Source organism: Danio rerio, chromosome 5, assembly GCF_049306965.1.
Source record: "Danio rerio strain Tuebingen ecotype United States chromosome 5, GRCz12tu, whole genome shotgun sequence".
NCBI lineage: Eukaryota > Metazoa > Chordata > Actinopteri > Cypriniformes > Danionidae > Danio > Danio rerio.
This window is the reverse complement of record NC_133180.1, coordinates 17,313,008-17,330,359: the sequence shown is the minus strand read 5'-3', so window position 1 is coordinate 17,330,359 and position 17,352 is coordinate 17,313,008. Positions and strand designations below refer to the sequence as shown.

Genomic DNA, 17,352 nt, shown 5'->3' with positions numbered 1-17,352 from the left:
ACCTCTATGTTCTATATAATACAGAATATCACTTGCACTTAAGTTTATCATTTGCTGTTTGAACACTACAATGCTTTATTTATTATCTGATTTTACATCTTTCACAAGGCCTTTTTACATTGATTTATTTATTTTTTTTATTATTATTTGGTCGCAAAACCCGGTTTTAATGCCACATGTTGCTAGATAACAACTCAGAAGATGGAGATAGAGTATGTTTTACTATAATTATCTGCAGAGATGGCAAGAGTACACAAATCCTTTACTAAAGCAGACGTACAGATACTCATGTTTAAAACGACTCTGGTAAACGTTGAAGTACTGACTACACTTTTGTACGAGTAAAAGTAAAGGTGTACGGCCTCAAAAATATACTTAAGTAAAAAGTATTCATTACTACTATGTTTTAGTTTCACTAGGTAGGTTAATATCCAGCTTCACCCCCATGTATCCTCATCCTCACGCAAACTCTTCATCATGTAGTTTTGCAGCTGTTAGATCAAATACAACAGCTGTCATTCATGTTGATACACTCTAAAATTAATTCTATAGGCCTGTTTATTTTTATAAATAATGTCCAAAAATTCTGTCCAAAATATATTGAAGTTTTTGAATTTAATATTTTAATATTTTTATTGAATAAACTGAATAAATATATATGTATTTGTTAAAATACAGTAAATACTTATCGTATTTGACTGCAAACTATTTATTTATTTATTTATTTAGCTTTAGCAGCTCTAATACAAAACTCGTTATTTTAGTGTTTTTTAGGGTATTGTGGATATTTTACTTAATAGATAAACATTAATATCTCTGTTAATACATTTAGTCTGTGGATCTTTTATTCATATGATAAATTCAAGATCTTTTGCATTATATTTATATTCATGAATTGGCCAGTATAGTTACTTTTATTGTTAAATATTTGTTTAAAAATTAATTGAAGACAACACTGTGCCTATATGTAAAATCTTGCTGTCAATAAAAATATCAATAAAAAACTGTAAAACACCATAAATTTTGTGCTAGAATATATGAACTTATCGGAAATAAAGAAAATAAATCTCAACACATAAAGTTTTTAATAAAGTATTTGATTGTTTTAGTACTAAATGTACAAATCTTTACAAAAACGCTATTTTTCACGGTATTAGATTGAAAGACTAAAGAAATCCCATGCAATATGATCAGAAGTGGACAAAAGACTCTTAACCTTAAGCATTTGTATGGCATATTTTTACACTGGAAACTGGATTTTTAAATGGCATATTGCGAGGCACGCAGGGCGCATAAGCAGTGCGCAAAAAGCTCACAACTGTTAGTAAATTATTCAAAAGATGCACCTCTCAACACAAAAAAGCGCTTTCGGTTATCGCCCCTTTATGCAGCCAAACTTTAAAAATATATAAAATAATATTTTTGAATTATTTAACTGATACAATTAATCTGTTACAAACACACCATTTCGGTTAACGGTTAAGCGGTTATTTTGAGCATCCCTAATGCTCAGGCATTCTGTCTGAATGGGGAAACATCAAATTCTCCAAAACTGTTAGCCAAGCTTATGAATGAATTTCATATAAAGAATCACCAATAAAATTTAACAGCTGTCACTTTAGTTTTATTTTCTAAATGTTTGAATCACACAAAATCTGCAGAAAATCACATCTAGTCCGAGCACCTCAACGGTAGAATTGTCATTCTATAGAAATCTATGATAGGCTATGATTTACTAGAAGGCGGGGCTTAATTTGCCATACTGACTATTACACTTTCCCCATTTAAAACTATGCAAGTGACGTGTCTTGTGTAATCTACAGTCTTTGGTTATCCTCTATTAAGGTAGTTCATAGCAGGGATTCCCAAACTTTTTTATTCCGGGACCCACCTAGGCAAGTAATTAAATCTCAAGACCCACCATAATATTTTAAAATGGAAAATGGGTAAAAAAAAAAATGTATCCATTCAAAGCAGTCAAAAATATATGAGTGTGGCTTTTTGGATTTTGCAATTTGAAATGCACATGATGAGGCTCAAAGTGCTTTTTGTAGGATGCTGGCTGTAATTGTGATCATTTTTGTTGACAAAGATACTCTTCTTTTTTCAGAAGAGAATATGATCCACCTTTGTTGACATATTCAGAATGTTTTGTTGTCAGGTGTCGTTTAAGTTTTAACGGTTTCATGCTAGCACTTGCAAGCTTTTCTAAGCATAAAAGACATTGCAGGACTTTCTCACCCTCTGGACCTCTGCCGGCAATACAATTGAGATTGAGGTAGGACTGATCATATTTCTGTCTGGCTCCTTTTTTAGATTTGGTTAGATCTGAAGACCTATCAGAAGTATGCGATGCCTTAAGTTTTAAAAACTTTTCCATTTTACCAAAGACTTTGAGGCTGCGATCATGAGTGCTTTATGCTACTGACAAAGACACGTGACAGTTCAAAACGAATGAATCTGACTCAGTCACAGGCCCGGGCCTAACCAGTTTGGCACCCTAGGCAAGATTTTAGGTGGCGCCCCTTCACATTGCAGTAAGTTCCATTCCTAGTGTATAGTCATAAGCTAAACAGCTTTTTGATCGACTACAACAAGCTGGGAGAGTGTCAGATAAATATGCCAAAGCAATTAACGTTACTGCTGAATAGATCTAATATTTACACATTTGCTTGAGGAAGGACTGATGGGGTTAGTTACATTACTATTACTATTTTCCATAACATCTATGCCCTTCCATAACATTAGCTGACGTTAAAACTAACAGATATCACTATAGCTATTTATTGATCGGCAATCTGTCAACGTTGGGATTTAAAAAATATGGGACAACAAATAGCTTCAAATGATAGAATACATAGCAAACATTAGAAAATATTGACAATAAAATAAAAGGTTTAGCCTATTAAAATCAATGGCCTACACAGAAATTAAATAAAGCTATAAAATCTATTTCACTTTTAATTGTTTTTGCATATTGATTAAAGTTACTATAGTTTTTTAGTGAAGAGCAGCAAATAAATCTCTAATTGTGTTTTGTTTGATAACAGAGGTGTTCATGTAAGAATGCACAGATCTATAATGAAGCATTTGATTACTTTAGTAACTGTTTGTGCTCATTTAAGAGAAAATAAGTTGTGTTTAAAACAAAACACGCAGGACGGAGCAAAAAAAAAAAAAAAAGAAGGACTTTTCCGACGGTCCCTTGTTGAGAGCCCTCCTGGCTAAACGCAGATTGTAAGGGCTCAAACGGAGCAATGGTCGTAATATCGAGCGAAAAAAAAGAAAGAAAAAGACAGCTGTGAAACATAACCAGCTTTGTCTTTTTGTAGGAAACCCACTTTAGATCTTTATAGGGTAAGAGGTTTTTGAGTTACTGCTGTCTATCACTGAATGTGTCAGGAATATCGAAAACAAAAACAACTTAGGGCTCATTTCTGGCGCCCCTCTGGATGTACAGCGCCCTTAGTATTTGCCTATACTGCCAATGCCATGGGCTGGCCCTGCTCAGTCATTCAATGAATGCTGATTCAGACTGTCTCAGTTTATGTGTTTTAACCTAAACCTAAATGATTCATTTGAAAAACAGAATCATCTCAAAAGAGTCGTTCACTCATTTTCGTACTGGTTTTGATTCACCGCAACGTAAATATAGCTGCAGCTTTGTGACGTTGCGTGACCCACCTTTGTTCACTGTGCGGCCAACAGTTTGAAAAACCCTGGTTTATAGGGTCACACCTCATGTCCTTGTAATTCAAAAAACTTGAAAATAACACTTAATAAGGTTTTTTCAAATGAAAGTTTTGCCACAGGTTTCTTGCGAGGATTGGAGCAATATAATAAGCATTTTGATGTTAGTGAGACCAGCAGGGGTTGCTCAACCTGCGATCTGTGTGGGTCCTAATGCCCCAGTATATTGATGAAGACACTATACTGCATTGTGAGCGCTATCTTTCGGATGAGACGTTAAACCATCACAGAAACTCTCTGTGGCTTCTAAGTCTCAGGATGTTCTTCGAAATAGAGTAGGGATTTAATCCAGGACACCCTGGCCAAATTCGCCCACTGGCCTCTGTCCATCATGGCCTCCTAACAATCCCCATATCATAATTGGCTTCATCACTCTGTCTCCTCTCCACCAATCAGCTGGTGTATGGTCTGGCGCAATATGGCTGCCATCACGTCATTCAGGTGGAAGCTGTACATTAGTGGTGGATGAGGAGATTCCACAATGTGTGAAGCGCTTTGGTTGTCCAGAAAAGCGCTATATAAATGTAAGGAATTATTAATATTATTTTGTACAGTATAAAATAATTATGCTTGTGGAGTGTCCCTGTAAGATATGTATACATATATGTGTGTGGGGGGGGTGCCATTCAGCTTTGTGTACAGTATGTTGTGGCTGATTCAATTAAAATTCCAGCTCATGAACTGAAAAGGAACTGTTTTTAAACATTGGTTGATAAAGCGTTGTAAAGATGCCTTTGAAGCCAAAAAAACATATTGGTTTGAGTATGTTTTATATAAGATATTTCAGTAGTTAATCATTCTTTTGAAAACGCAAACATTTTAAGTTTACCCTTCTGTTCGCTTTGTGTGATTTGCGATTTGATTTATACTCAATCTTGTGCTTTCTGTCAGCTGTCTCACTTATGGTATGTTCATTTATTAGTATGGTGTACAAAGGTTGTTAGATATCAGCCCATATTTCTATAAAACAAACACACATTGGTTGGAACATATCTAATCTAGGGGTGCGTTTCCCAAAACCACCATTTGACAACCTACAAGTTCCTTCATTAGGAACAAAGTTCAGCAGTTTTCCGAATCCATCATTGCAATGCACATTCGTAAACAGTGTAGAGGACTTATGGTACACCTTTAGAGCTTTAGTAGACAGAGGTGGGTAGAATATCCAAAATCTATAGTCAATTAAAAGTACAAGTACTTGCGGAAAATTTTACTCAAGTAAAATTAAAAATAACAATCTTAAAAGCTACTTGAGTAAGAGAACAAATGTATCTGATGAAAAAATTACTCTAATAAATAGTTACTTGTTACTTTTCATCTTACTTTATATATTATGTTACTTAATATATTGTTTAAATCTTATGTATTGTCATCATGGCAGAGATGTATATGTTTAAAGTTATATTGTTATTTAGTAACAGTGTGAATGACTTATTTGTGCAGGCCAGGGCTAATCAGTTATTCCATCAAACAGCAGCTTCTTAAGTTATCCCATAGATACCATTAATACAATTCAAATTGGGATCATATGACACTTACCACTGTTTTTTTTTTTTTTTTTGAAGTTGAAGCTGTAATTCATGTATATGTTGCAATGTCAGTTCGATGTACAGCGTGGATCGCATTATCAAACTATTCTTGTTGACATCTTAGAGTGAAAACTTCTAACTTCTGAACTTGAGGCCGTGGATGACCTGGTCTGATAAACTCACTGCACGCACAGAGTGAACCGCAGATGGCGACATGGCAAGACCGCAGTATAAACTCACACGTCTCCCTCAACTTCAGCCATCATTCCAACATAGGCACGTGCACTCTAATCAAAAGCACCAACCTCTCTAAAATGTGGCGCCTCGCGAAATTTGCAAACATTTCATAATAATCATATTTATTTTCATTTGACAGTAACGGAGGAACGCCGCCAAATGTAGCAAAGTAAGAGTAATGATTTCTTTCTAACAATTTACTTGAGGAAAAGCACACATCTTTAAATGTACTCAAAAATATACGTTACCCAACAGTTTTACTCAAGTAAATGTAACAAAGTAAATGTAATCCGTTACTACCCACCTCTAGTAGGAAGCATAGTTATCCCCCATGCCCTAATCCTTTTAAACGCTTCACCATCAAAAAAGCTTGAAGTTGTTCAGTTTTAACTTATTTAGTTTTAAATATTTAGATTGACAATTGTGATCCCTTTATAGTGCACTCTGAAAATATTGTGAGGATGGTGACTTTTATGAAGTGAAAATCTATTACATTTCCAAAGCTTGTGAAAACGGTGTTAAAAAAGCTTGTTAATGGATTTGATTTTATTACACAATGTAGGCTGCTATAGACTACATGTATGCTACATTTCTGCAGCGGTCAAAAATTGTAAAAGTAACTAACTAAAGTAAATAAATACTTTTTTAAAAAATTCTCGAAATAATATTTCTGAAACCAAATGTCATTTTTATAGAGAAATATATATTTTTTTTCACGTCAGCTGATCTGTGTATTAGGCTACATCTTATTCCAAGTGGTTTTATGTTTTGTTTACAATAGTAGAATAGAATAAGGAATATAAAAAAGAAAAGATGATTGAACATATTCAATGAAATATCCAGGGAAATAGATTAATCAAGACCAAGAGTTAAGCTATTTGTTTATATAAGCAATATCACACGAGTATCAGTGCCTCACTAGTGACATGGGGAGTATAAAAATTCTTTTTTAAGAGGTACTACTTGCTTCTGTCATCAATGCACATCTGTAGCTGATGTCAGAACAGCAAAAACCGCTGCTGCTTCACCAACTACAGTTTAGAGCTTGTATTGGAATGATTCTCTAGCATAAAAGACAAAACATTTTCAGATTATAAGGCTGAACAGCTTGAAATTCCATCAGTCTACACAGATTTTCCAGTATTTATCTGTTGCAATAGAGAGATCACAATAATTAACCCCCGGAAAAGCCAAAGCAAAGCAAACACTACGAGATTACTAAGGTATAAATACAGCCCTACAAAATACAAAAGAGAGAGATCGACTTAGAAAGTCACTTACCTGTTCTGTAATGATTTATTCTGCTGTAGTTCGAAACGCACACTGAAAAACACAATTTTTCTACCTTAAGGACTTAAGCGATTTCTGTTGCCATCTCGTGGCGGAACTTCAACCGTCTTTGCATTGCTCAGTATGGCAGGCTGATGGCTCCCAGCGTGCTGAATCTTCGAAATGATGAATATTTAAAATAGGCACTATCCTTATTTAAAAAAAAACTGCATAGTTGTAATCTTAACAGCTACATTTTCGCCTACAAAAGCCTCAAAAGTACATTATGTTGTGCAAAACCTGAAATATTTGTCAAATTTTAGTCCTCTGCTTGCCACTCTTGTGGGCGGAGTAATACACAAGGGTGAAGAGGCTGTAGGAGTGCTGATATTACTTTAATATCTCACAGCTATCAGATTTAAGAACCACACAGAACTGTTATATATATATATATATATATATATATATATATATATATATATATATATATATATATATATATAAACAGGTATATCATCTGATTATGTGAATTTTTATCTAAAGGCTCATTGCAGACAACCACTTTTAAGTTTAAACCAATGTGGTTCAAACGATTGACCTGCAACAGAATTCAGGAACTACTTGTCAGCTACATAGTTTATTTCCTGAAAGATGCATTATAATTTTGGTAGTTCAACTGTGAGTTATGTTATGTCAAAAATTTCCAAATGAAATGCCCAATAGAAGTAAAAAATGTCAAAAGATTACCTGGTTTACTTTTTCTTCTAATTTATTTCCTTCTGAACCATCATCATTTTCTTCTTTGCTTTGTTTTACATCAACAAACTTGGCAAAACACGTAGTGTAGTCCTTGTGGGAAAAAAGGTATTACACAAAAATGCACAAGCAATTTTGACATTTCTGGTGCGGGGTTAAAAATCTGTGACAAGAAACGCTTTGTAAGCTTCTCACAAAGATTTGGCAACACACATATAGAACTGTACATAGAAAAACATTTCTCTTCTAGACGTCCAACAAGTTGTCCGGTCAATAATTTATCCGTTAAGAGTCATTTCACAGAAACCCAGTCCCCGCGTAATCTTTCTTACCATGAGTTTCATCATTCACGGTTGAAGAGACACTTAAAGGCATTGAAAGTCTTTTTCAATTGCCACATCGGGTCAGAAAAGGGTACAAAACTGACAATGGCGGATCACAGCATATGCACAAAGGCCCGAAGAGTCTGATGTTTCATCAACGACAGCCGACTATTCTGTGTGTGTGTGTTTTTTTTTTTAATTCTTAAAATAGACGCACTGAGTCATTGGAAAAGCAAGGTGAGAGTCCTGTCTCTTGTTGTCTCAAGGCAGGGATTCACGCTCACACACACACACATTCTGATGGATTTCCAATATCAGTCAAGCCTCATAGTGACAACTGGCCAAAAGCCCTTATTTCTCCTCCTCTGGAGACTCTGGCACCAGATATGTACAGAACATCTGCTTTAAGGTGGTCGTGTGCTTCTTCAGAACATTCGCTGGTCATGGGAATCAACATGATCTCTGTTTTAATGCGGATAAATGAACCGGTGGCAGTTTTAACCAGTGACTGGCTGAGTATGAAGCAGGCAAGTGTGAAGACTTGCACTTTTGTTCCACATTGCAGAATCTATTGTGATGATGAGAAAATTAACAGCTTTAGGAACAGCCAAGAGCATGTCTGTAATCGCAGCCTATCACTTTATGACAGCAAAAAAAAAGAGAGCTGATTGTTATGAATTTATGGATCTAAACTTCATGCGAGTGCTACTGTTATTAATGTGACGAAAGTTAGTTTAGGATTGCATTAACTTAGCCCAAGCTGTAAAATAATTGATTGCCTAGAAGGTTGATTAAGGTCATTGAAAAAATTGTCAGGTTATCATTTAAAATAGCCCAATTTTACATTGTATGACACATTTAAAATGGACTGTATATATTCAATTATCACTGTTCTTAAAAGATCAAATTATAAACTATATTCCTGTGCTTTAAAGAAATAGCCATTGTAATTAATACTATTTAATTAACTTATTTCCCATTTTATTTCTTTCAATTTGAGAATATGCACCCAGCAAGCATACAACATCATAATATTTTAATATTAGGTTAGATTTAGGGTCATGACGTGACCAAAATTCAATGTCTAGTCAGCGTCTAAAGACAACGTTATTTTGACGTCCAATAACAATGTCAAATTACAGTGATATTTGGTTGATTTTAGGTTGTATTGGAAAGTGACCAAAAACCAATGTCTGATAGATGTCATGGTGGCAATGTCCACACAACGTCAAGGTGTAACATGATTAGACATTAATTTTGGTGGATTTTAGATTGGTCGTTGGACATTGACATCGGCCTGACGTCAAATTGCATTGATATTTGGTTGATTTTAGGTTCTGTTGAAAAGTGATCAAAATCCAACGTCTGATAGATGTCATAGTGATAAAGCCCACACAACGTCAAGGTGTAACATGATTAGACATTAATTTTGGTTGATTTTAGATTGGTTGTTGGACATTGACATCGGCCTGACGTCAAATTGCATTGATATTTGGTTGATTTTAGGTTCTGTTGCAAAGTGATCAAAATCCAACGTCTGATAGATGTCATAGTGATAACGCCCACACAACGTTAAGGTGTAACATGATTAGATGTTGATATTTGGTTGATTTTAGGTTGATTTTAGGATGGATGTTGGACATTGACGTTGACCTGACGTTAAGATCTGATGTCAACCTGATTTTTATTTCCAAACAAAATCCAACGCCCCCACAATGGGGTACAATGTCAATATGGCGTCATGTTTAGGTCCTGTGCCTGCAGGGCATTTTACTCCTTATACCTTCCTAGCACACAAATTTCACATCTTTTATATTATTATATTGGTTAAATTAGGTATTATACAATAGTGACGATTTGTAAATAGCGTAGCCGGTTAACGACCGTGTTAACTAATAACCCTTCCCTTATGTAAACCATTTATGTTTGCAGATTGGCAGATTTGTCACTTTTTCACAGCAACAAAGCATGCCCATACCAAATAAATATTCTTTATTACTTTGTGTCAGTGCCATTGCAAACGTTATTGATTTTAATATTTAGGCAGAACAGTATATAACCAAAATTAATCTAAAAAAAAAATTATAATTTGAATGTCTTCAACGGGATTCGAACTTGTACAATCAAAAAGTTCAACACAAGTATCAATCGACCTATCTAACTGAGCTATTCAGGATTACACATTTTTGTGTTGGTTATAATATTTTTATGAGTCAAAATATGTTTTGTTTTGGTTTTGGACTTGTGTTGTTTCCATGGACTCGCGTTTACATATTTCTACAAACTCTCATGCTGATATTTTCTCAGAATAGCTCTAAATGACAGGAAATGAGATTAGATGTTTTATCGCAGTTGGTCAAATCAATGCATGTTTTGTTGAGGGAAAAAGTGACAAATCTGCCAATCTGAAAAGGTGAATAGTTTACATCTGGTAATGGTCAATAGTTAACACGGCCACCAGTAATACTGTAACACCGGAATTGCACAAGAATTTAACTGATTACAATTGTTAACAATGTTAACTCTACAAGTTACTATTGTGACTGTTAACAAATTTCCACCTCTTCCACCTCAAAAATGCTTAGTTCATTTTCTTTTACATTTATTATTGATGAGATGTCCCAGTTTGGTGTCTGCATCCAATTAAATTTGCAAAAGTGATAAGCATATTAAATGCAAGTAAAGTGTCTGCATTCAAATACTTTTTGTGAAAATAAAAATGCTAAAATATGGAAATGTGGGTGAAATAATGTTGCATTATCATTCAGTATAAGATATATATTCATCAAAAACAAATGGGCAAAACAGAGATAACGTTTAAATTTAAAGATTTTAAATGACTATTAATACGTATTTAGGACTGCACTGTGATTCTTAAATAGAAAATTTAAAAAGAGTCTTATTATACGTTATGCCATCAAATGATTCTTTTTCTGATTATGCATGACAAGGTTTTTTGATATATAATTTAATTTTACATTAAATGACATTTTAGTGGGTGTCATATGTAAGTTATAGAGAAATGTATGATTATTTCTGCTTGGAAATAAAATGAAATAGACCATTCTAATATATTGGGGCTGGAAGCTGTGTCTAATTATAATTGATTTTTATTTTTGTTTTGTTTATATATATATATATATATATATATATATAAATATATATATATATATATATATATATATATATATATATATATATATATATATATATATATATATATATATTTAAAAAGATATTTAAAGTCTGAATTGTTAGTCCTCCTTTTAATTTATTTTTCTTTTTTAAATAGTTCCCAAATTATGTTTAACAGAGCAAGGAAATTTTTACAGTGCGTCCACATCCTGATGCTGGCTAAAATGTAACATTTTAACAATATTTTACATTTAATAAATGGCACGTTGAAGAACAGAGTAATTTTCTTAAAAAAAAAGAAACATGGAAAAAAAACATGGAAAAAAAACCTTACCCCAAACTTTTGACCGGTAGTGTATATATGTTTCTGTATTTATTTTAGCTGCCTACAGTCCATTTCCATTATTTATATTGTTTTAATGAATTCAGCATTTTTGTTAACTACTATTGATTTATTATTTTCCGTTTTTTGTTTTGTTATGGCTCAAGAATAAGTGCTGAATTGGCAGGTATTTTGCTTGTTCAAATCCTCAGTGAAATCAAGCTTAACACATCATAGCCCACCGGCTAACAGCAAAATCATTATCAAAAAAAATAAAAAAATACTGACCTCAATGCAACTCAAATATGAATGTTCTGAAGAAGCAGGAGCCTGTGATTCCTGCATTTGCTAAGACTCTGCCAATAAAAAAGTGAATGTAGCATTGCACATTGTTCAGCTTTGAAGTCTTTCTTGGCTGACAGTGATTCCATCATCACTAACCTGTGCGTCAACCAAATTGGGGCCAAATGTCACCCTTTATAACTTCACTTTTTTTCTTATTTTTTTTTTTTTTTTAAACCTTCAGTGCCTCATGCACACCAACAGCCGACAGTCGGCGGTTTATATTCCGGTATCTGCAACGTAGCAAGTCTCTGTAGGTGGATCGCAGGTCCCGATTGAAAAAAGCATAAATGAAGGGATTCATTAATGAATTTGCATATCCAAACCACAACAGCGTCCTCTCCAGCCAGATCGGTATGCAACTACACTTGACCCCACAAATAAACGGTCTCGCTGTAGAAAGAATGAAAAACGGCAGCCAGCAAATCCCAAAAACTCCAACTATCACTCCAAGTGTGGTCGCTGCTTTCTGCTCCCTCTTAAATATGGAGATGTTCTGTCGTTCGCGGCTGAGCAATCGAGAAAGAGCGGCGCACTCCTCTGCTACTCCAGGCGTGTGTTGAGGTTTTAGGCCTTGCATCCTCAGAGCTTCGCTGGCGACGGTTTCAAGTCGTTCCCTGCGGGAGAAGTCGGTGAATCGATGCTTGGCGCCGCTTTTTCTGGCAGCTTTGAAGATCTTGTAGTACATGAAGAGCATTACGATCATGGGGATGTAGAAGGCCACAGCAGTGGAGTAGATGGTGTAGCCGAAGTCCTGGCTGATCAGACAGACGCCAGCCGTGTTGACGTTCTTCGCCCAGCCGCAAAATGGCGGAAGCGTGATGGAGGCAGACACCAGCCACACGCCAAAGATCATCTTGGCCATAAGTTGACCATTTTGACGAGCAGGGTAGGTCAAAGGGCGGGTGATGCCAAGGTATCTGCAATCCAAACAAATTAAAGTCATAATCAGAGCTTGACAGTGCTAGTATTTCAAATTTGTGACTAAAAATAGATGTCCATAAATGCTGCCTGTCTTGACCAGGACTCCCTAGTAGAAGATATTTAGTCTCTCAATGGGACTTTTCTGGTTAAATAAATAATCTGTGGAGATGTTGAAAGTACTTTCTTCAGTACTGAAATTTAGTGGATTCTTTAAGACCACTGATTGGCCCGTGTGTTCATAAACTGAACAAAAATGACTATGATTGAAAACATTTGCAAATAAAGCCCCATTTAAAAAATAATAGAAGCGATAGTGAATGATAGGAGCTCTGTTGTGGTTCACAATCAAGATGTTAAGCAGGTTGCTTCATATAAATATTTAGGGGTTCATATTGATTGTGAGCTTAATTGGCACTCTCATGTGTCAAGTGTAAGAAGCGCTTACACTTTTTACGTAGACTAAGATTATTCGGAGTGAGTAGCAGCATAATGCTAACCTTTTTACAAAGCAACAATAGAGTCTGTTTCAAGATATGGAATCATTGGTTTGGAAATTTAACAGTAAAAATGAGAACAAGTAAATAACGTGATGAGAGTGGCAGGGAAAATTATGGGAATTGAGACACTCGATTTACTACAAGACATCATTGAGTTGTGCATAATTCAACAGGCCAGCAAGATTTTATCTGATTCTTTGCATAGGTTGTTTTTGGAGTATGAGCTGATGAATTCTGGCAGAAGATATAGGGTGCTATTATGCAGGTATAAAAGATATAAATACTTTTTTCAATTAAATTGATTGAGCAATGACGGTAGGATGGGTAAAAAAAATAAGATAACATTGGTTAGCATAAAAGGGCAGTGGGTATACATTGTGTTTTTAAATTAATGTTTTTAATGGAACTGTATTTTAATTAGGATGGATTTTAGGATTAGGATTAATGTCTTTGTTATATGTTATTGTCACAGTGACGAGCGATCAGGTCCATACAGATTGCTGGAAAACTACAAATCTGCCACCAAAAGAACTACAAATCCTGTCATACACCACAGACTCACACCTATTCCTGTTTCGCATTGATTACAAACACACACACACAAACACACACTGATTATTTTGACTTTATAAGCAGTATAGACACACACACACACACACCAGTTGATAAATCTTGTTATGCTGTTTGTGAACAATATACATGTTTCCATTGTCTTGCTTAGATGTGTTTTGACATTTGTTTTGTGTTATCATTTTAATTTATTGCTGCCCGCACCGACTATTTGCCTGCATTTTGACCACGACTTGGGATTGCTCTGCAAATACCTATTTGACCATTGTCTGCCTGACCATTCTCATAATAACCTGCATTTTTATCCTTAACTCTGTTGTCAGCACTCTTCACATGACAGTTGTCTTGTGGGTGTCTATGTACAGCAGAGCGCTTTTATTAACAACAAATTTCTCCTGAGGGAGAACCTTGAACAAAGTCACACTATTTGAAGTTCATGTTGGAATTTGTTTAATAAATGTGACTCCATCGAAGATTATGCACATTTTTTGTATTGTATAAAAAATGTATCCTCCTCTTTAGTACGCATAGGTTTTTTAATGCAGATTTTCAACATATGTGTGCACCATGGCCTGTCCTTTAAGCATTTGGATAGTGGGCTTGACAAACCACTTGTAGAAAACACACTCCTTCATCTCTGCCACACTTTAACGGACACTTGCACCAGTTTTGCACATTTGCACCAGACACTTTCATAGAATCACTTCATATCTCTAGATAAAAGCATGAATTTCTGAAGTGTGCTTTACACATGAATGTAGGCTTGACATACCACTTGTAGAAACACTCTTTTCTCTATATGCACCAGACACTTTACTTAAAATCCATCTTACATTACAATCACTCATTCATTCATTCATTCATTTTCCTTCAGTTTAGTATCTTTATTCATCAGAGGTCCCGACAGTTGAATAAACCACCAACTTATCCAGCATATGTTTTACACAGCGGATGCCCTTCCATCTGCAACCCAGTAGTGGGAAACATCCATACACATTCATTCACAATCATACACTACAGACAATTTAGCTTATTCAATTCACCTATAGCATGTGTCTTTGGACTGTGGGGGAAAAAGAGCACCCAGGGGAAACCTATGCAAACATGTGGTGAACATGCAAACTCCACACAGAAATGCTAACTGTCCCTGCCAGGACTCAAAACAGGGACCTTCCTGCTGTGAGGTGACAGTGCTAACCACTGAGCCACTGTGTCTGACTCCTGTCCCTCGGGCTCTGCACTGGTTGGAGAAATTCCAAATTAAACCAAAACAAACCATTACAATTGGTTTAAGATAGGCAAGAGAAATTCGTGACATTGTTCGGGGTTCTGCAGGTTTAAAGAAAAGAAAAAAAGTCAAACAATGTTTACTTATGAATGTACCTAAAATCATGTTGCACTACTTGTTTTCTTTAACTTTAAATAACACATTTGCACAATATCTTGCATAACATTGTTTTGTCTTATGTAAAATTACTTTATAGTCTGTTTTAAGTTATGTTTGAAGTTTAAGTATTTATAGCATATGTATAGTTAGTAGTTAGATTACCACTCTGGCATGTTAGTTATCTATATGTTTAAAATAGCTTCAGTTTTGTGTTCATATTTATAATTATTTATGTAGCACTGTGGTCCTGCGAGACTCGACATTTTATTTCACCGTATGTCCACACATGTAGCAGAAGGATAATAAAGCTTAGCTTGACTTAACTTCGATACATTAAAATGCACGTAAAAATAGGTGTGTGGAAATACTGTGTAGTATAATATTGCTTGTTGAAAAGTGTCGAGTGATCATCATTGGATCACAGTAATACTTTTTGGAGCATTTGAACACAATGGTCAATCAGTGGTGTTCAAGAGTAAAAACAAAACAGCAGAACAATCAAAAGCAGAACAATAAAACAAATCAGCAGCCTGTAAATACTGGGATTAGCATGTCAACTTACAAATCACTCATTATGTTCTCACAATAACAACACTGGTTTTCCAATACATTGATTTATTTGTGGCTGTGTGAGAGTTTTCATATGAGTGTATGTATTTGACGGTAACCGGCTGTCTACTGAAAGTTTTGTTTTGGCGGCCATTGAATCGCCTCTCAGGCAGTATGCTCAGCCATTCTATCTGAATGGGGAAACATTAAATTCTCAAAAATTGTTTGCCAAGCTTACAATTACATTATTTTTGAATCAACAATAAAATTACAAACAACAGCTGTCATAAGTTTAGTTTCTAAACGTTCGAAGCAAACAAAATCTGCATTTTTTTCAGGGTGCTCAAGCTAATGCGCACTCGAAAGAAACAAGATCACGACACCAACCTCATTTATGGCAGTGTAACACTTTTTCATCCTCTAAATAATGCTTGTGAAGTAATTCACAACTTGGTCCTGATGGTAAATCTCCTCCAGAAATGACAGCAACTCTTTGTTTACAAGTTTGTGGGCGTTTGAGTAGCTGCTGCTGTCATGTGATGTGCGTTTAACAGGACGGACTGTACCTCGCATTCGTTTCATACAGATTACAAAACCAAAAAGGTTTTGTTTTCTTGTGTAGTGGGGTCATTTAAAAGTAGAGATTTAAAGCTTTATGCGGATATTCTTATGTCAGTGAAACAAGTATTCGCTGAGATTCCATTGTGTTTGTTGGCCACATAAACTGTCCTAAAAGCACACGTCTGGTCTGAGCTTCTCCCTCAGAGAAATGTCAATCTATAGCGATCAATGATTGCCTCCTGTACTAGTAGGTTGGGCTTCATTGACCATTACACTTTTCCCCATTCAAAACTACATGAGTGACATGTCTTGTGTAGTCTTTGTTTAAAGTAACGTTAGCATTTATGAATACAGGACTGCTTTGTTTACAGTTGTTGCTGGGAAACCGCTTCCGCAGCTCCAAAAGCATCTCTTGCTGGCACATAATGCATCTACTGTTTTTATAACGGTTTTATCTACGAGATTTGTAATTTATGCAGCTACTTGATGTCAGAATGCAAGTCATAGATGTTCGCAAAATCACTCTGGACGCACACTACCTGTTTGAACTATTACCGTCTGGTCTGCGCTTCAGAGCACCAAGCACAAAAACAGCCAGACACAGGAGAAGTTTCTTATCTCAGGCTATCTACCTTATGAACAGTTAATTATTCCCCAACTGTGCAATAAACATGTGCAATACTTTCTCATACGCACTTGTATACAGCACCTTATATCAATATACAATGCAATACTTTCTCCATTCGCATTTGTAAACAGCACCATATAACCTGTATATTTATAACAAATCTGTACATACAATTCAACATCCAGATTTCTTGACTACACTGCAAAAAATGCTTTTCTTACTAAGATTTTTTTGTCTTGTTTCTAGTCCAAATATCTAAAAGTTCTTAAATTAAGAAGCATTTTCTAAACTAGCAAAACATATTGTCTTGTTTTAAGAAATAATATGCCAAGTTTTTCCTTAAATCAAGCAAAATAATCTGCCAATGGGGTAAGCTAAATAATCTTATCACAAATCAAAAAACAAGATTATTATGCTCACCCCATTAGCAGATTATTTAGCTTGATTTAAGGAAAAACTCACTTCATTTTGGCATATTATTTCTTAAAAACAAGACAGTATGTTTTGCTTGTCTAGAAAATGCTTCTTGGTTTAAAATTGTGTAGATATTTGGACTAGAAACAAGGGAAAAAT

General features: G+C 35.1%; 1 protein-coding gene across 1 annotated transcript in view; it reads right to left on the bottom strand.

Moving 5' to 3' along the window:
- Positions 1–7,536: 7,536 nt before the first annotated feature.
- The window catches only part of htr7c (5-hydroxytryptamine (serotonin) receptor 7c), an 86,777-nt gene continuing 76,961 nt past the window's right edge, over positions 7,537–17,352 (bottom strand). The window contains exons 2-3 of the mRNA XM_002661973.8: positions 11,610–12,583; positions 7,537–8,432 (exon numbers count right to left, since the gene is read on the bottom strand). Of these exons, the coding sequence (XP_002662019.5) occupies positions 11,836–12,583 (748 nt within the window). The 3' untranslated portion in view covers positions 7,537–8,432; positions 11,610–11,835. The remainder of the gene's footprint in view (positions 8,433–11,609; positions 12,584–17,352) is intronic.